At 33.5% G+C, this 21,708-nt stretch overlaps 1 protein-coding gene across 1 annotated transcript in view; it reads left to right on the top strand.

Annotated features, from left to right (window-relative positions):
• Positions 1-20,159, top strand: part of LOC147070219 (meteorin-like protein) — a 237,307-nt gene extending 217,148 nt beyond the window's left edge. The window contains exon 3 of the mRNA XM_085949702.1: positions 19,610-20,159. Within this exon, the coding sequence (XP_085805828.1) occupies positions 19,610-20,025 (416 nt within the window). The 3' untranslated portion in view covers positions 20,026-20,159. The remainder of the gene's footprint in view (positions 1-19,609) is intronic.
• Positions 20,160-21,708: the final 1,549 nt, after the last annotated feature.

Consider the following 21,708-nt stretch of genomic DNA (forward strand, 5'->3'; position numbering starts at 1 on the left):
CGACATACATTAGTGGATCCAGCGCTCGGAATGGACAGGAACGCACCGGAGCGCCGTTGTGGTTCGTGGAATTCCAAAATATACCGTTCCGGCTCGTGGATTTATTTAAAATTGCGTTGCGGCTCGTTAGATTGAGATAATTATATATGAATGTATCTTTTAAAGTTTTTCTCAAAATTAAAAATTAACGAAGTTATGTTATGCCGGGCGTGCAAGGGTTAAAAATAAAAATTATGACATCCCTAAATTTCTTTCAACCTTCTTATTTTGTGTCGATATGTCCATGCCTAAATGCATTGTCTAAATAACAAGAAACAACCAGCTGCAAGCGTAAATTACTTTATTACCCAAAAAATGTGCCTTGCTGACACTATTTGAAAACTCTTAAAAAATAAAGTATACATTGTTTAATAATTTCTAAAGGACAAAACATTTCAAATCTCAATACAATCTTGCCTTTGACTATTACGCATTGTTCATTTACTTACCTACTAATTTATTATATTATTTTATTCGGAGTGACAAAAATTATTACTTCGCCATTTATTTTCGGGTGAATGGATTGTGTTTTCGGTGGTTTAATAAATTAATATAAAAAAGTTTGATAATTTGACTCGTGCAATTCCGCTTTAATATTCCTATTAGTTGCCTTTTAAAATATTTTGTATTATTTAAGATATAAATACGTTTCTAAACAAAATTGTTTATATTATTAGTTTGGTGTTTTTTTTTGCTACATTCTAGTAAGTTTTGTGTTTTAATTGTAACTGTGTGTTTAACTTGATTTTTTAATAAAAAATTGTTCTCCTAAAAGTTGGTCAAAAATGTCATCAGGCGAAACGTGTTAACCGAAACTATTGAAAAATATTTTGTCGCAGGTAACGTAACGCTGGCCACATACCTACACAATTTGATCATTTAAAAAATGATATTGAGTGGTTATTTATAAAAATAATGAAGGTATAATAAAGTAGTAGGTAATTCGTGTAAATCTGCTAAAACCACATGACATTAGGAATTCACTCCAATAACCATTGAAATGGCAACAGATGGTATTCATCTCAACAATTGACTTTTGTTAAAAAAAGTTTATGACGTGTCGTAAACCCCTATTTTTACGATGTTTACATTTGTTTTGTAATTTACATTATTGTTGAATTGCGACTATAGTACAATAAATCTTGTGATATAACTACTACATTCATTCATTTATTTGCCATAGGTCATGATGAGTATACTTTTTTGTAAGTGAATTTTGTTGCTTCTGGTAAGTTTTGTGTTTTAATTTTAACTTTGTGTTGAACATATTTTTTTATAACAATTTGTTATCTTAAAAGTTGATTAAAAGTCTCAGCAGGCGATACGAATACCTTTATAATTATCGTCGGTGTATTGTAAAAAGGGCGAATTAACCAAAATACTATTTTACAGGAGGAGGATTTTTAACCTTTGCCATTTATTTATTAATTACCTGTGGATGAATACTGTCCTTATAATAGGCTTTATAATATAATATTTTAAAAAGTTTATTATGTTAAATTCGCTTTTTATTCGTAACACTAGGTGGATAATCACCCTTACAATTATCGTTTTTAATAAGTACTTTCCTGTGGGATACAAATTCGCAATTTTTACATAATTATATTATTACATAATATATACCTATATACTATTGTCGCTGGTATCCAAACTGATTTAAGATAATTCTGACCACACGCACAATTTGATAATTTTGTGGATATTTATAAAAATAATGAAGGCTTAATTACGTAGTAGGTACTTCGTGTAAATCTGCTAAAACATTAGGAATTCTTTCCGGTGGACAATACAGTGGCAACATCTGTTCTGTGATTCAATAATTATTATCATCTCAACAACTTGACTCGTGTTAAAAAAATATTTATGATAAGTCGTAAACCCCAATTTTTACAATAAATATTGAATGAAGTTTTCTACAAAAATGTGTTTGGGCCATTGACGGTTTGGGCAGAAAAAATATTGAATAGCCTTCTGCAGAGTTTATTTATTTGAGACTTTCCTATTGTATTACAATTATTATTACATGCATTGTAGCTTGTGACTTTAAAAATAATAGATATAATACATTGGTAGTGTGTAGATAACTTTTACTTAATTTTTGTTTGTAAATTTGTTTAAAAAAAATAGGAATATCTTTCAATAAAAATCATAATATCTGTATTGTATGTAGGTACCTATTATCATTTCCATGGCAATAATAATGTGAGTAGGGAAGGACAAACAACATAGATTGAATCGTTTAGAATAAGTAGGTACTAAAAAATTAGGTACCTATGTGTCCAGTGCGGACATCTAATTATTTTAGGTGGTGTTAGTCATAGATTATTAAATAAATACGGTGGTAGATGTATATTACAATAATGGTAACCAAAGCATCACCATTGTAACATAACATGCATACAATACAATATTAGTCCTTATAATGTTGAATATAGTAGGTACTAATTAATGACAATTTTATATTATTTTATAAGAATCGCGCTTAGCAACCTGAGTTTCACCTTCCGTCATGTTTTATCTTATATAAATGAAAATGACACACCATTGGTAATTTAATTACAAATAATGCTATGCTTACGTTGTTTGGATGACTTGAAACTTTTATTAGATGTAGGTACGGCCTTATGCCCCTTATAGTGGAGAAGGTTCAAAATAAATCTTTGAGAATCCTTTAAAGCTGTGTGGATAGTGGATACTATCCATGGTTTTATCCGATTGATTTCTCAAGACGTATGCTTACATACTGTATTCTGAAAGTTAAAAGAGAACAAGGTATTTAGGCTACGTACTTTTTTCCAACTTATATCTACCCAGTACAAATGAGAACTCTGCCATTATTGGTACTTAGTATTGATTTTATTATATATTATTTTATAACTTTTTTGATAATCTAAGTTGTTTGTTCTGCCAAGGTGCAATAATTGCTAATGATAATTGGTCAGGAAATAACTATATTCAACCAAATTGCTTCGGATAATCGTATATTCCACCTGCGTGAGAACGAGTTTATGTGAACGTTGTTTTATAAATTCTTAGTATAGGTAGGCACTTACTGTTTTTTCTAATACTATTTCTTTATTTTTTAAACACTATTTTAATACTATTTCTTGATGTTTGATATTCTGTGCTCGTATTTAAATGGAATTCGTAAAATTTTCTATAAGTACGTAAATAAAGTTTTAATTTGAATCTATAAGGTACTTATGTGGATATGTTGCTTGTTATGACTAATTAATTACAAACTTATCTATCCCAAATGAGACAGTAATATAAGTTATAATCAGTGACGAGTAGTGGTAGAGGTATCATGCACTGGTTATAGTGGTAGATAAAGTAAGAATAAAGAATAATACAATTTTGACGGTATACTTTGTTAAAACAAGATTATTTCGCCTGCGGCGCTGACAATCCTTACGAACCTGCCCAATATAGATCCACGTAAAAAGTTTAAAGTTTATTGTTGCATTTTTATATCAAAAGTACGCACGTAAAGAAAGGATTAGCATAAGTACTTAGTTTCGGAAAATTATACAGCGTTCCTGTTCGTGAAATTTTCCATTTCGAGCACTGAGTGGATCTCGTTTGATTATTGATGGAAGATTTTATTTGGTTTCCCCATTTTAACGTTGATGTAACGCCGATATTTTAACGTGTAAAATATCGGCGTGAAATCATCGAAATCATTTACCAATTTTTATATTCAGATCAGGATAGTCCATATTACTGAAATAAGTTCATATTATTACTTATTAACATAGGTAATGTAAATAATTATTCTGCTTGAAGCAAACAACAGTAGGTAGGTATATAACGCCGTAAATGTAGTATAGATTGAGCGTGGGTAGGTACTGAAAAGTATAATATAATATTTGACTTGGAATGGAATGATTTTAAACAAATACTATTATGATTGTGTGACGTAAGCCCAGTCGCACATACAAATTCGTCTCGATTGTAACACGTCGAAGTTGTCGATTCACAAAACACATGTAACTCAATGTACTGCCACCATAGATTTACTACCACACATTGCGTCGGTGCGACATTTTTGCTAGAAACAAACAACTTAGAGTTCTACAAACTTATCTAATGAACGGTCAAAAATGGAACTCCGAACTAGTCTTAATTGGGTAGTTTTCGATTGTGGCTCCCCCATCCATTCTTCAGATAAGTTTGTAGGTCTGTACTGTTCGCATACTGTCGCATGTCGCAAATAAATGTCACTCCGTAGGTAAAATAGAAAATTATGTCGGTGCATGCGAAGATGTTTGTTTTCGAGATACGTTATTCTTTTCAGCTCGCCGTATGACGTCGCTATCTGGGCATGGTCCAGCCTGTGTGCGAAGAAGAGAATTACAACATTGAAGGCCGTTTTGATTTATGACGTCGAGTCGACTTCACTCTACGTGTACTAAAGTACTAAAGAGGAGTCCAGGGGCCGTTTATCGAACAGTATACTAATGATTAATACGTCTTTAAGTTTCAATCTAAAGTTTAACGAAACTAGATGCCAGATCCGGCTAACTATGCATTCAAAATCAGCGTCTAAATCTCCCCATTTCGTATTCCACCCTCGTTGTTCTGGAGATTTTTTTCTCTTGTTGTTATAGCCGTGATGTAATATCCTACTAACATAATTTAGGGTTGTAAGATTATTATTTTATTTATTGTCTATTTTTACATCCCCCAAGCATTCACTTGTCTACCTGTTTGCCTCAAGTTTGCTACAGATAAATTTTAAACCGCGCCGAAGTGTGCATTTAACCCGAAAGATACGGTTGGGGTTTTTTGAGTTTCTCCAGATGCACGTATTCTATTACACGATATGGCATTAAATATTAATTAATATTTTTTAGTTCATACTATACAAGTTTAGCACCTATATAATTTTTTATCCTACAGTGAAGACTGAAGGTAATGTTTAGGTATATTATTGATCATGTATGGTACAAAGTTTTACGTCACTTATTAAATTTGTAATCTGAGTTTTTCAGGGATCATCCATATTTAGTAACATGACATTCTGTCGTGTATCTAAATGCCAACTAATTTAATATATACCTTGGTTAAACATTATAGATTTTTAAACTACAACTGTCCATATGGAGGCCGCCAATTATCATTTTTATTCGATTCTCGTAAACTAATTCTTCTAATGAAGAACACAGCTGCTAATATATAAAAATTGGTATTACATATTATTATATTTCGCCGTAACATAGTTTATAGTGAGCTGTCTTACCGGAAAGAGATGGCCGTATAGCATTGAGACCAAAAAAAATACGTGTTCGTGGAGCATTGCAGACAGTAATATTCCATTAGATTTTGAATGGTATTAAATATCTGATAATAAAGCAGTACGACTCAATACTTGCGAGCACCTACCTGAATTATAAATAAATTTTAATATATGATTGTATTTCTAAATTACTTAACTTCCTATTTTATTCTGTCTTTCCTTGTAGTCCGGTGGTTTTTTGTAAGTGTTTTATTTAGACATGGATTTGATCTCAATACAATACGGCCATCTATTTCCATGCGTCATGTCATGGCCAACTGCATTCATATAAATTTCTGGACACGAACAAAATTTACGCACATGTATATTTTTAAGCTTATTCCAAACGATTTTTTCTTTCCCATAACTTATTTTGTATATTTCTTACTCGCTGTTATAGGGTTAAATTCCCCTATGTTGTGTAACAGCAGACAGGTCTAAGGTAAGAAGCTCGTTGGGGGTGCACCCTCTAGCATTTTAGGGTTCAAAAGATTTTTTTTTTGATTTCACATTATTACCTATTGAGCATTTAGCTTAATAAAGATCGGCGCCCACCCATTTTCGATAGGTTGGGTTATAACGTCAAGCATTAATATTTGATTTAGATTATAAATTAAATATCTACAGTGGGGCGAGTCGTGAGAGTGATCTGGTAATATCGATGTTTTCGATCCTCGTTATGTCATAATAATATTTCATAGATAATCGTCCGTAATTGGGAGGTATTTTTCTCTGCTATAAAAATATTTCGACCTAAATAAATTTGACGTGCAGGCGTTTTTGACAGCGGGTCAATGATTTGCATAATATTATTCAAAAAATGATTTAGGTACGTTCCATTTTTTGTTCATAGACAAATTTATGCGATTTGTTAAATGAAACCTCTATAATTCGAACATTCATACAATACTAATAAATATTGTGTTTTTTTTGTTTTTACCGCGTTTGTATATTCTGGTGGCTCTCTGCTTAGTGGAAGGCAGTGTTGCCATATTTTTCTATGCAGATTATAGTACAAAGGCGTAAAAATTATAGTATTTAAAAAAAATATATAGTACAGGAACATTTTTCATCTTGAATCCCTTAAAATTATAGTATTTTGATATATTTGGCGTAAAATTATAGTATTTTACATTTTTCGCGAAATCAAAATTATAGTATTGTACTATAATTATAGGACGGTTGGCATCACTGGTGGAAGGTAACCTAGTGAACATGTTACAATTGTTACAAACCGTAGAATTGTTCCACTTAAAAATTGTGTATTGAAATTATCTAGAGAAAGGTAAGAGAAACGTACACTGATCACGAATAATAAGAGGGTAGTCGTTATAGATTAAATTCGGATTTCGTGTTTTATCCAATAAAACAAAACCTACTCTTTTGTTGCAGGCATCTGAATTATTAAAAGATAAAAAAAAACCCGCAACGCGTTGAGATTACTTTCAAAAGATCTTCGAACAATGATGTGATGAGTTATGGCGGGAAAAACGACGAGTGTAGATAATTTTATCCATAAATTATTACACACCCGTACGTTATGCCACGTCTCTATGCATCACGTCTATGATAAAGCTTATTTTTAGGTAGGTAGGTAAATAATGCATTGGTTATTTCACATTCAATAAGATGCGTTTATTGCCAGTCATCGAAAAAATCCCAACTGTTGAGTTTTTATTGTGATCATTTCTCGGCGGGTCTTTTCAAATTGCTTACATTGAATTCCATGTATTTTATTTATTTTTAATCGAATACTTTTACATACAGTTTGAGTTATTTAAATTTCATATTGCTGTAATTTTAATGATTCTAAAGGTGGAAAATATTTCGGTAAATACCTAGATGTTTTCTTTTAATCTAAACCGGCTCTCAACAGGTAGGAGAGAATCACAGATCATATTAATTAAATATGAATGTTAATACCAGTCGCCATGGACCATAGCTTTGAAGCCAGATTCGGTTTATTACTTTATAACGGCCAAACCATAACACGCTCGAAATTCATAGTGCTGGATTTCGATTATGTAACATACATATTTGTACATTATATAATTTAGAAAAACACTAACTGAGAGAGTATATCACAACCAATAGAAAAAACTTCTTTGAAAAAAGTAAGCCAACCGGTCGGGAATCGAACCCGGCATTTCCAACGGGTAAACGCCCCAAACTCGTCGCATTCAGCCATTATGCTACGGAAGACATACTAAATGACGACAAATATTTAAGCTATTGGCTATTAAATACCTACCACTCAGCGCTCTTCGAAATCATGTTACTTCGGTAATCGATTTTTGTTTATTAAATCAAAGTAGGTAGTTATTTTACTATTACAACGATTACTAACCGACGTCTAGGAATTTCTCCAATATTTTTTAAGCAACTTCTTGTACTTGCTAATAATTTTTAATTAACTATTTCTTTTATTCAAACGAATAATTCACAAGATTTAAGAATATATCATTCTGATTATTGAACATTATATAATTTAGAAAAACACTAACTGAGAGATAACTCTCTCAGTTAGTGTTTTTCTAAATTATATAATGTTCAATAATCAGAATGATATATTCTTAAATCTTGTGAATTATTCGTTTGAATAAAAGAAATAGGTAATTAAAAATACATATTTGTGATACATACGGAAATATTGCAAATTACACATTCTTTAAAATCTAAGTTTCTTTCATATAGCTCACATTCGAGGTTTAAACCTTCTTACAGCCTCACCCAGAAGGAAAACCATTTTTGTGTTCCATGTAGAGAACTATATGAATTTCTATTGAACAAAAAATATGACCTTCAGATTGGTCCTCCATAGATTAATATAGTTAGTGTGTTTTATATTAATAATCCCGTGGAAATTAAAAGAATACAGGTATTGATAATTGTCAAGAAACCGAGTAAAAATTTTAATTAAAAATTCCAAAAACTTAATAAAATCAATTAATGTTGCGATTTCATGCATCAAGTTGATCGCAAATGTTCGCTCGGTTGCTCGATTGAAATCGCACCTTAATGCTAATAAATTATAACTTCTTCTTCTTCCACCCTGTCACGTCCCAACATTGGGGCATAGATTTCCCTCGGTCCATCGCCAACTCCTGCGCCTCCCGCCATGTCAGACCTGCAACACGTAGGTCGCTTTTGTAGCACCGCTGCAGGGTGAGGGAGGGCCGGCCACGGCGATGGAACCCTTGAGGCTGAGCCACAAGGGTACGAAGTGCCGCACTCTTTGGCGGCATCCGGAATACGTGTCCCAGCCACGTAGATCGTCTCTTCGTGATAACTTCAATCACCGAAGGCTGTTGTGTCTGCTCACGAACTCGGGTGTTTGTAACGCGGTCGTACCAATGTACCCCTAAGATTCGGCGGAGACATCGATTCTCAAAGCTCTAAAGCCGAGACTCTTGAAGCTTAGTAAGATGCCATGTCTCACAGCCATACAGGAGCATAGGTAGCACGCACGCGTTAAACAAACGACATTTGGTCCTCACAGAATACAGCCTTGACCTCCATGCGACTCCAAGCTGGTTGAACTTTATTACACCGAATTACATATTATTACAGAGCGAATGCTTGTTACCATTTATTATTTGCTACTGCCAATTTCCGGTATGTGAATTGTTTCCCAGGTAGGTAGGTATATTGATCGTTTTCCTCAGTTACACCCATATAATTTAACGGTAATAAGTTTCTCCATAAAATTATTAATATAATAACGAAGTTTTTCTGGTCACTGTTGTACGAAACAATAATTCCTCGGCCGACTTTCTTTTTATGTTGGTATTTCGTTTTTTTTTTTAAGTAGATATCGAATTACTGAAATGTCTGGAGCCATGTTTGCATAGTATAATCACTGCGACCAGACATCCAATCCAATATACCTAATCTAACCGCAAGAGTATCTCGCGGGGAGATGTCGAAAGACACGGCCCGCGGGCTTTGGTTGGCCCACCGGGGCGAGAGATCAACAATAATTCGTAAAGCAAAACAGCTCCTATCAATTGTATAATATTCACGTGGATTTTCTGGACTTCTTACGATTTCCATAACCAATCGTACACCCAGGAAACTCAGAAATAATGGGAACTGAAATATCTAACGGGTAAGGCGATAGCAGGTAACCGACTCGAGTAAGGAAGAATCCGGCTTAAACTTACACATGTGTCAAGAATGCGTTATACGTCGAATACTAAAAACTGCTCACGGTTTATGCATTTACGCTCATTTAATGTTGGTGTATAATGCGTGCTTCATTTTCGTAGGACACACCCACATTCAAAAACCCTACATCAATATGCGGCGTATTGAATATAGCCTATTCTATTTATTATCTGTTCTGTGCGCACAACCTTTACTCAATTATAACATAGATTTTTGCGAACTACTCTTTCCCCATAAAACAGTAATTTAACAATGATAAACTCACGTAAATGTCGGTATCCATACTTCATAAAGTGATGTTAACGAAAAACTTATCGTAAAGGAAAACATATAAATTGTATGAATTACATGTCGCCTTGTCAAACTTCATCTTAGTTTGACGTACCGAAAAGAGGTGGTCGTAGGTATAGCATTGAGATTAAAAAAGTTACGCGTTGTTCACGGAGGACTTCAGACAGTAATGTTCCAACTACATTAGTTTCAATGGGGACATTAATTTGATTTTGATTGCCATCAAATATCTAATAAGTAATAATAACGCTATCATTGTTATCAGATGTTTGATAGATAGGTACAACTTGATACTTACAAGCACTTGGGTACTATAATTATACGATATGATTGCATTTTTAATTTACTTACCTACCCTTTTACTTCCGACTTTCCATTGTATTGCGATGTGTTTTATTACGTATTTTCAAATTGTTTTATTCATACATCAATTTTATTTTACTATACGGACATTTCCGATCAAAATCTCACGATGAACTGTGGTGCGGCTAACTGCATATGTACAATTTTTCGTACGCGGAAGTAATTTTGATAACAATGAATTGCATAATAGTGCGACTATTTTTGTATGTATTTGTAAGCAATCAAGATCGAGACTGATTGATCTACCGAGTTCAATAGAATGGCAATGGCCAAGTGTTTTGTTTAGACATTAATGTCATCTATACGGACATCGGTTTATGATACAGCAAGCTCACTATGAACTGTGATACAGTCAACTGAATACGTACAATTTTCCTGGCACGATAGCAACTTTAATAATATGTATGTGGTGAATATCAAGTAGTAGCCCACGATGACCGAGCGGTTCATGTGTTAGCTTATAATGTGTGGGTCTGGAAAATGCGCATATTGTTTTTAAATTTGTGTTTGTAGTCAGACGATGGACCTAATAGGTTGAACAGGTGGCTAATATCCATTTCTCGTAAAAACAAAATTCTGTTAATACAAACCTCACATATTATGATCCTTTAGGATCGGACATGGTCAAAAAAAAGAAAAAAGGAGAATATCAAGTGATAACTCATTTTATAAATATTAATTAATATTTTTTTTGTTGAGAATTGATTGGCTTAATTTCAATATGTAGGTGCTTCGAAATCAATCCGCGTCTGGGACCACATGATCGTTATCAAAGATATTATCTCATGTTTAACATCCCTGTTGAAACAGAGAGTACACATTACAATGTAAAGTCTGAGGGATTCGTTGAGTAAACCCGTTGAGTGAAGAGCGCATGTAAAAAGTCAAGTTATTATGGTCTCCGCAGTTACCTCTTCGCGTTCACAAAGCGGTGAAATATAATATTACTAGGTAGGTATCTCGTTATGTTATATTGGATTCTGTCGATTCACCTCAGTGCGTATTATTATATTCTTGCCGCCCGCTTCATGTCTGACTTGCCACGAGGAGACGTCTGTTTAATTTTGGCAGCTGATGCTTAAGTCATAATCACGACTTATATCAGATCTTACCGATATCGTATAACGCCCCCCATCATTATAAACGCTGCCCTTAGTGATTCATTAAATTATTAGTTACTGCAAATCTGAGATAGGTTTAAAATGTTTACTGATCAGTAAAGCTTTTAATTACATACATATTTTGATAATGCATCTAAAAATACCTACTGTTACCACCATAATAATACATCGGTAAGACGTAGGTATTATTTATTTATTTAAAAAAATCAAAACATTGTGTACATAACAAATCAAAATTCAGGACGTTCATGCGTGTCATCTGGACAAGCTCTTGGAAGCCAGCGGGAAACAAATTTTGAAAATTGCTGATATACTGGATTATTTGTTAGGTTATCATTCTTGAATTTATGAATTTTGCCGAAATCGGCTATGTAAATTGCCACTGTTCCCTCCTGGCTACTAAACAGACTTGTACCGCGATTTCATCGGGTACATGTAAATTGTACGTAAAATATTTCACCGTAGCACAGTTCGCCGTGAGTTTTCTATCGGAAAGAGATGACCGTAAAGTAGGTACAGATTCAATATGAACATTAATTTAATTTTCATAACCGATTTTGGCAAAACTCATGATTTCAATAATGAAAACCTAACCTAACCCAACAAATAATCCAGTATATCGGCTATTTTCAAAATTTGTTTGCCGCTGGCTTCCTGCAAACAGTGTAAACCGACAAGAACCGTGTTTTATTTAGACGTGATACGGCGAACTGCATACGTACAAGCTTCTCGACACGGATTTCTTCTACTTCGCAAGAATTACAGAGGGTAAATTTTAATATTGCATCGTTTTCTCTCGCTCGTCGTCACTCTAACTTCATCATATTATTTTCTTTCAAAACTATAGAACTTCACGCATAATATGTGGTATGTTTATAGTTTGTGTATGTATACCTACCATGGGTCTAGTCTACTCTTCTTTAGTTATCTTGTTTGATGGTTTTATCTATCCTATGTACCTATTTCAAAAAAGTAAAAAAAACCTGACAGCGAAGTTAACGAAAACGTGATAAAGTGTCGATAAGACTGCGTCAATATTTGGATATATGGGTCCGTCTAAACATCAAAAATAAAATAAACAAATATATTATTATGAAAGTCTTGTTTGCATTGTACAAACAGCGTTCTGGTTCTACAGGATTAGACTCGTTTGTATTATATTCTCTTGTATCAAATACCGATATATATATTGTAGGCTTTTATCAGGTACAAATACCTACCTGATTTAATAATAACTGATATATTTTTCCGACCATGTCCGATCATATGGGCCTCCACCAAGAGTAGAGGTTTGTATTAACAGATTTTGTTTTTTACGAGAAATGGATGTCAGCCACTTGCTCAACCTATTAGGTCCATACCCTGACTCACACACAAATTGCAAAACAATATGTGTACTTGCCAGACCCAGGATTCGAACCTGGGACCCACGGCGTGATAGTCCAACGCTTAAGCCGCGCGGCCACCGTGGGCGTTACTGATATATTATTATGTACACTAAAATAACTGATATAGGTAGTCTTAAAATATCGTAAATACTAGCAAGAATAATATTGGTTACAAGTTGGTTTCCGGGAAACCAGGCGGGAAAGCGTCAATTTTCTTAGCCGATTTTGGCAAAATTCATGAATTCGCGAACGAAAACCGAATCTCACCTAACCAAACCTAACAAATAATTCGGTATATCGGCTATTTTCAAAATTTGTTTGCCGCTAGCTTCCCTTAAAGTAAACCGACAATAACCTAATATTGTTATGGAACGGCGGGATTAACTGCATAAAAACACCTTTTATATTTAAACTGGCTTTATCAGAATGTAATATATATATATATATAATAGATAGTGTTTTAGAGCATTTTAGGCATATAACTTGTCAAGAGTCTGGTTTGATTGAATGCAGGAGTTATTTGAAAAGCTATTTTGATTCTATATAAAAAAAAGTACTAATATTACCTATGGCATTCTCAGACGTTTAGTTTGGATAAGAAAAGTGGATATAAAACAATATCCGTTAGAAAGAAGGTTTGAAACAATGAGCGATAAAGATGTATTGCATTCCAGACATTTAGATTGATAAGGACAACGGTGAGATAAAGCAAATCTTTATCAAATGCATTACCAGACATCCATTATGCTGCTTATTAATACTTACGTCGTATTGCGGATTGAGTAGTTAGTTAGATGGATACATATTATTCTTCTGCACCAGGCATGTCAAACGCATCGATCAGGATGAATAAATTTATGCTAATAGGAATTAAGTCGTAGATATATAAAAAGCGTGTAATTCAGTTGTAGTAGGTATAGTACAATTAAATTGACATTTTGAAGAGGAAGCATTGACGATTTCTATTTTTGTTTCATATTGCGTCACTTACATCGCGCAGCAGGCTCTTTGTAAAGTATGAGAATCTACCCAAAATAAGACTAAAAGATATAATTTTCGCGACGAATGAGAACTTAAGTAGGTGTATTTCTTTGCGATGGTGAGAGCCAAATTATTGTAACGCTTGCTTCAGTATCAGAAATTGAAGAATGGCAATAGAGGTAGTAGATATTTGCCAGTTTTGATACTGAATAGTATAGATTTACCATCATAAATTGGCGTTTCAGCGAGGGCGCTAGTATGACATTGAGAATGTTGCCATAACTAACAAAAAAATGGTTATTTATACATTTTTATTGGTAGTAGATTTATGTACAAAAATATTAAAATAAAAAATAAACACAATCAAAATAAAAACGCGTTACTTTCTTTATAACCATGAGGAAGAAATGCATAGTTGGAAAAATCATAAATTGTAAAATATAAAGTAGTATTGTGTATATTTTAGTCATGGAAAAAATATAATAAAAAAGGCGAAAATAAATTAAATTCACTCTAAAGACAGTAAAATAGTATCAAAATCAATGGAATTTTAAATAAAACACGATAACAAACTATAAATTACACAAACAATGTAGAAATTATATAACTACTATTATAATGGTTCAATTCCAGATAGACTATCATCCGATTCTGTGTCACTCTTAGGACCATTTACAGTAAAAATAAAACCAGTCGAGGTCATATTATGGAATTCAAACTTGTAAATGTCAGTTTAATTAATACACTAAATTTCTTTATAAATCCGTTTACATACACAAATAATAAGTAAGTATTCATTTATATTGCTATCCGACATTAATTTTTATTTATATCATAACTTTGAACAAAACTAAAAAAAATAAGAAATAACTTGCGTTGTAATATAAATGCAACTTGGTAACACTGAACAACTGTCATGGCGACTTGCCGTTGTATTCCATTATCGATATAAATAATCATTTCGTTTTGTCCTTTTTCGTCATCGCAGAATTGCCATACTTTTAGAATGAAGAACTACTTGCCATTATGCACTATACTTATTTCTTCTGTATTTTCAAAAACAAAATATATACCCCGAATCCTGCACACTCACGTTTCAAAATGTAAACATTTGACTCAGTCTGGAATACATTTGTCATAACGCCCAATCGCCCGGAGTTATTTTCGGATGTCTACATTAATTTCTTCGTGGAGACATAATTCGTTGTTGATTATATTAAAATATAGCTTACTTTAAATACTTACCAAATAATTGGTGCTAAGTAGCTATCGAATAATGTCAAATATTAAAAGGTCACATTCGTTTATTAATAATCTAAAATGCTCTTTATGTTTTCAAATGTACAAACAATAAAAATCTTGCGAGCAAGAAAAATAGCGTACCTACCTAAATTAGCAACAAACACTCATTCGATTATAAAATACTATATCAAATATAAAATTATGTATTAGGTACATTCCTTATTTAAGGAAAAAGGTTTTTTCACTTGTTGATCTCTTTTTTTAATAGGTAGGTATATTTTATTTATCAACACTAAATATAATGTGATTTTGATATTTTGACGCCATGAGAGCTAAATAAACGCAAGCGCAATCCATAATTCGAGAAACATGTTGTAAAATTAAATGGCATTTGTGACAAATTTATCCTCGATAGACAATTTTAGTTTCAAATTCGACCGGCTGGCAATTTACGATGGTAGATCTATAGATCACACAGAGGCTACTTCAATTGGGACATTGGGGTCTGTCTTATAGGTTATATCTGATATTTCTCTTGTAATCATTTTTAATAGCTCTCTTCACTGTACGCGATTTTTCATAACTGTATTTTTACTGTTTGATTTCATTATGTTTTTTGTATCCACCTGTTATTGGAACTATCACTTATCCATTTATTTTCTTATACACGTCATATTGTATTCTTATGTGATTGATCCTGTTGGTTGGAATAAGGCAAACGAAGAAAAGTAGAATAATGAAGCTATAGGTAAATTATAATTTAACCGTGGTTCGGCGCACCCACGGGTATGTAAATATTAAAATTCTCAAAGCAAATTTGAATATGTTTGAAGAAGATAGATAGCATTATCATTTCACGGGTATTTGTTTTCTTAGAACGTTTTAGCTGCGCTATCTTTGTTTTAACCCTTCAATGTGCGGGCGACATTTTTCTGTTGAAAATTCACGGTTTTTTGTGCCCTTGATTCAACTTATATAGACTGAATAAATTAAGAAGACATTAAAATTCTCGCGGCACATATTATTACAACGTTTTTCTTAGCTCGTATTCTTATTTGCCCGGTGGTTCTTTGTCCGGTACAAATCTTGCAATCGATTTTTAACTAACTTCCCGACTAGCTAGACATTTGAAACTTTAAGAATATATCAGAACACGATGCCAATGCATTTTATTAATACTTTTAGCCATCTTTAAGTAGAATTGAATTCATTTTCAGTTAATTCTGTTTTGTATGAAAAGTTATTTCGACGCCATTATTGGTTGCTAAGGGTCTGGGGTCCTAGCAACTAAATTATTAATATATACGTGCGTTACTATGGAAATCAATATGAAATCAATGGAAATCAACATGAATGTCAAAATTACATTTCAGTATTATTTCTATCAAGTACAAATTTTTTTGATCGTTTAAGCTAGTCAAGTCAAGTTTATATTATTCAACAGAAAATTTAAAAACGTTGTATATATAAAGTTATTTTTATCTTGTAAGTACGAGTATTAAAAAATAAATATATAAATGTGTACGACGATTGTGCACACGAATATCGGGGGGGGGGGTATTATTGCATCAATATATAGGATTATGATATCAGAGTAATTAATTTATGATTAGGATATGTAAAACCATACATTGTTTGAGACTTTCACGATTGATCGTTATCGTATGAGATTTTTGAGTTGTCACCGTGTGTTATTCCTCGTCGCAAAGGTCATAAGAATATTAATCATTTGAGAAGCTCTGCAACAATTCCACAATGTTTAGGAGAGGAGATAACCTAAACATCTGTTTCAAAGATCTGAAAATGAAAATTGATCTAGTATAAACGTGCATTAGTCAAAAATTTGTGAAAACAATAAATTAGTCTTTTTTTTTGTTGTTTTGGCATCCATACTTCCATACCATAGAAATGAATTGAGAGAACATAGCAGCGAACCATACGCAGTCTCAGGCCTAGGTTAAGGTCTCAATTGTCAAGGAGGCGTCTCATTTTGAGAAAGACACTCCTTGCGATCCTTGGGGTTTAATAACCCTATTCACTAGTGGATGAAAATATTGTAAACAAATATCAAATTAAAAATGGAACATCAATTGACATCCCTCAGCAAGGTGTATGTCAGATTCTAACTCCTGATATTCTAACCCCGCCTGTAATTTAAGTGTTAAAATATCACTTGATGCCTTTCTTGTTATCTCTTGCAAATAGGGCTTTAGGTTGGTGTCAGTGTTCCTGTGTTCCATTGAAGAACGCATATCATAATCAGTACTGTTGATACAAGATTGTGTCATGCTATGTTGTTTATCGACATATCGACATAATCTCATATCAAGAAATAAATATGCAACTAAGACAGGAAATTCGTATTCACATTAAAAGAGCGTACATAAGTGAAACGGCAAATAATTTTCAACAGTATGCGGGACGTAATTTCGGCCGCGTTGCCATTCGGAGAGCGGTTAATTTGTTTTGTGCGTCGGAGGAATATATTCTTAAATCGTGTAAAGATTACTAAAAAAAACGTTCCGCATATAAATACATGTCAATGAATATACTATTATTATTAGTAATATAACAATAAACATAACATTAAATTACGCATGTTGGATTTTTATGACAAATTATATTTTGTTCGGCTCGCGTCATTTGCACAATCCGCGCATCGCATAGTCACGATCTTTTTAGACCATGCATCAGCTGAGGTATAGCCTTAATAAAATTACACTATGAATTAGATTAATAAAACGACATAAATGAAGCGTGCATCATTTATTTTATAGTTATATTTTGACAGCCCCTGTATATTGGTTACATCGTTACATGCAAATTGTAGTGTATAAAATTTTGTTGTAGCATATTTCACCGTGACCTGTCTTACTGGAAAAAGAAGACCGTATGCAAACTCTCAAATTATCAACTATTCCTACCTTTTTTTTTCATACAAAAATTCACTTGCTTACGAATAACCGCATCAAGAGACATTGCGCGTTTTGTTTCGGTGAGTGCTTCTGTGTTGTATTCTGCACTCTGCCGCGATACGAGAAGAAAACAGATAATAAAATAATTTTTTTGAAGCGCTCTTCTCTTGGACTCTATTTGGCGAATCTAATATTTTTGTCAACATTCTGGTGCTCATTTTTCTGTGACCTTGTTTAATATATTATAAGGGCAATATTTTACTTTTATAGGGGAAAAGTTATTCAGAAACTAGAACTCAGAAATATTGGGAACTGAAATACCTAACGGGTAAGGAGAAGCAGGCAACCGATCTCGAGTAAGGTAGAATACGGGATACACTTAAACACGTGTCAAGAATGCGTCATACGACACTATTGCACGTCTATAATGTGTGGCTCATTTTCGTAGGACACTCACACATTCAAACCCCTACATCAAAATTTACTTTATTGGTATAAGCACAACCTATCGAAATTCTATTTATTACCTGTTCTGTGGCTCTTCTGCACAATTAGCATTTTGTTAGTACTAGTTCTGTGCTATCATGGTGGAAGTAATTGGATTATAAATATACAAAATCAACTGTAAAATTGTTGACCTAAGCGGGATCAATTGACTCGATGACCGTCAGAATGATGGATCGTTAATCCTAAGCTCCAACAACTTAAGTTATGACTGCGGACTAAGTTATTTTATTACTTAGGACACTTAGGTACTCGGCCTAAGTACCCATACCGAGTTTAATATCAATGGCGTGGGCAGATGTAATACGATTTTGCGTGGGTGTTCGCGTTCGCACGTAGTTTAGCACGTGACACGTGCTTATTGACGAAGAAACGGGCAGGAGAATACGAAATGGGTGCTGTCATTTGGACACGTCCAGAGTCTATTAAATGGGTGAACTCAATTGAAAGAAAAAAAAACACTTACAGCGATGTTGTAATGAGTTAATGACTTATATTGTGACTCATTTGTTTTAGGATGGTTTAATTAAGGCCATAATTAGTAAGGAGACAGGCACATTTGGGTGATTTAGACTAGTGTGTCACACCAGCGCATTTTTTTCAGGGCGTATGGCAATTAGTGTTGCCAACTGTCATTCATAAAAATTCATAAAAAAATAACTAGGTAGATGATACAAAAAATGCTAGATCTTCTCAAAAGACAAAAAGTTTTTTGAAACTAGCATTTCAAAAAAATCTCTTTATATTTGGTTGGTGTTTATTCTAGTTATAGTCTACATTAGTTAGATATAGTCTGATAAAATTAGTCATAAAAAAATGCAGTTAAGCAATTTTAATATTCAACCACGTTAAAACCATTGCGGAATCGATATTATTGGGTCTATTCCATACACAAGGCATTTATCGGTGGCTATCGACGGTAGTTTATCATATTTATGTACCTATTGGGATATTATAATTGTTACAATAAGTTAGCCGTCTAAACTGTCAAAACTGTGTATCTCGCGCTAAAGGTTAACACAGCCAAAAGAGGGGCTGTTTAAAACATAAGTAGGAGCACTTTTTGACACTTTGGACGGTTAACTTATTGTAGAAATTAGCCGCCTCAATGAATAAATATGATAAACTATCGTCGATAGCCACCGATAGCCGCCTTGTGTATGAATACACCCACAATGTCACTTTTTTAGTGGAAACGATCATTATTAAGATTGGTTGTTCTCTATAATTAAACATATTTTTTGTTCTACATATTAATTACGTGGTTTTGAATGCATGTTTGAATAAACTAACTTACGTCTATTTTTCTTTTGTCAACAGTTGCCAAAGGCGTGATCGTCGGAGTCCAGCAGCGGCCCGAGTTGGACACCACAGAGCTGACCATCCAAGTCACAAAGCTCATCAGGTACACATCCAACGACGGGAGAACCTTCCAGGCGGACGCGACGCCCGAATCGGAGTCCTCGTCGCCGCGGTCGAGAAACGTGACCTTCTTCAGGTCTCCCGACGAAGATATATTCGACGAACTGGGAGACCCGGACGGTGGGCCGTGGTTTGGGAAGATCCACGCCGGGGCTCACTGCGGCGTGGCGGGAGGGGCTGGAGAGTTTCTGGTGTCTGCGAGAAGAAGACTAGGTGCTCTTTCCTTGGCTTGTTCGCCGAGGACTTCGGAATGGGCGGAGGTTGCCAAAGCGCTTAATGCTGATGGCACGGCGCACTGTTTGTTGTCTCCATAAGGTTGTTTTGTGAATCTAAAGACTGTTTTGTTACTTTGTTGATGCTTTCATCTGGTCAAGTCGTCTTTTACGTAAGAGTTTATTATAGATTAGCTACTCGTGAGTTAAATCATAAATCGCTGAGAGGACGTTCATTACAAGTAGTCATCTTCGAGTCAGTTCATAAACGAACTGTAGACGATTATCGCGTTGCCGAATATTAAATATAGAGACTTGATTAATGAATGATAATATTATGTAAAAAATGAGTTAATAATATCCGTGACGAAGGGTGGAGGTAGGCTGTTAAGATCAGCCATAAATAGTGCACACTAAACTTTTTCTGTCATGCGTATTTGTTTTCATTGAAATAAAAGACTACAATTTACAGATGGTGTTCGTTAGATTTTAAAATTCAATTAAACTCTACGAAACCAAACCATAATAGTTTTTGTATTTACTTATATTAAAACAAATACGTATGACTAACAAAAGTTTAATATGCACCATTTATGGAGGATCTTAACAGCCTGCTTGCACCCTTCGCTTCTGCCATATATATAATATGTACTTTCTCATTAATACGTGAAACAGGATTAACACGTGCAAATTCGTATGACAATAATTGATAAACTTTATAATTGTGTCATCTGAATTATACCCAGTGAGTGGTCTTTTATCAATATTTTTTCTTGTTTATTAGAAATTAGAAACAGTTATGTAGAATTGATAATCGCATGATATTCAACGTTTTCAATCCTCAGCTTTTCAATTATAATCGCAGAAAATAAGCTGTTTTTCCATCACTTCTCTTGGTTTATTTGTTTGTCATAAACTAAAAAATGGATCTGTTTTTGTGATTTCATTAGACCATGAGATTCCTTTCCCTGCGCGTCTATTCCATACACAAGCTTGCTGTCGGCGACTATCGAGGGTAATTTATCATATTTATGTATTGAGGTATTATAATTGTTACAATAAGTTTGCCGTCTAAACTGTCAAAATTGTCTATCTCGCTCTAAGAGTTAACACAGCCAAGAGAATGCTGTTAAAACATTGCATTTTTGACAGTTCTGACGGTTAAGTTATTGTAACAATAATTAACCGCATCAATACATAAATATGATAAACTACCCTCGATAGCCGCGGATAGCAGCCTTGTGTATAGAATAGATGCGCGGGAGATTCCTTTCCCTGCCTCAATAATTATTATTGTGTGTGTTTTGAAAATAATTACGTTTATAATAATTTTAATGGGTAGTTTGATGTTTACATACATTTTATACGAATTTGTCTTTACACCTAGATGTTTAATAAAACTGTGAATGGATGAATTATCACATGTTTTAACAAATTTACATAATATATCTCTGTCGAATTGTTCTATATCTATGGTTTTTCGTCTTATTGTTCAAGATGGAAACAAACATTTACAAGTGTCGTAATTGATAAGTGTTTTAATTACTATCCAATGTAAAACATGTAAATTTCCTAATTTTCCTCTTACTACTTATCTGTAATAAATGTAATAATAATGCTAGATTTGCAACGATCGATATATAACGATAGATATTTATAATATTATTATAATGTAAAAAATTGATGAATTTATTAAAATACCACCAAGTGGCCATATTAACATTATTATGACGTAATTTTGACAAAACAATATACCTATACGGGTTCTTTCTGAAACCATAAACA

The sequence above is a fragment of the Rhyacophila brunnea genome, unplaced genomic scaffold (assembly GCF_057557595.1).
Source record: "Rhyacophila brunnea isolate RB1 unplaced genomic scaffold, BYU_Rbru_1.0 scaffold_22, whole genome shotgun sequence".
NCBI lineage: Eukaryota > Metazoa > Arthropoda > Insecta > Trichoptera > Rhyacophilidae > Rhyacophila > Rhyacophila brunnea.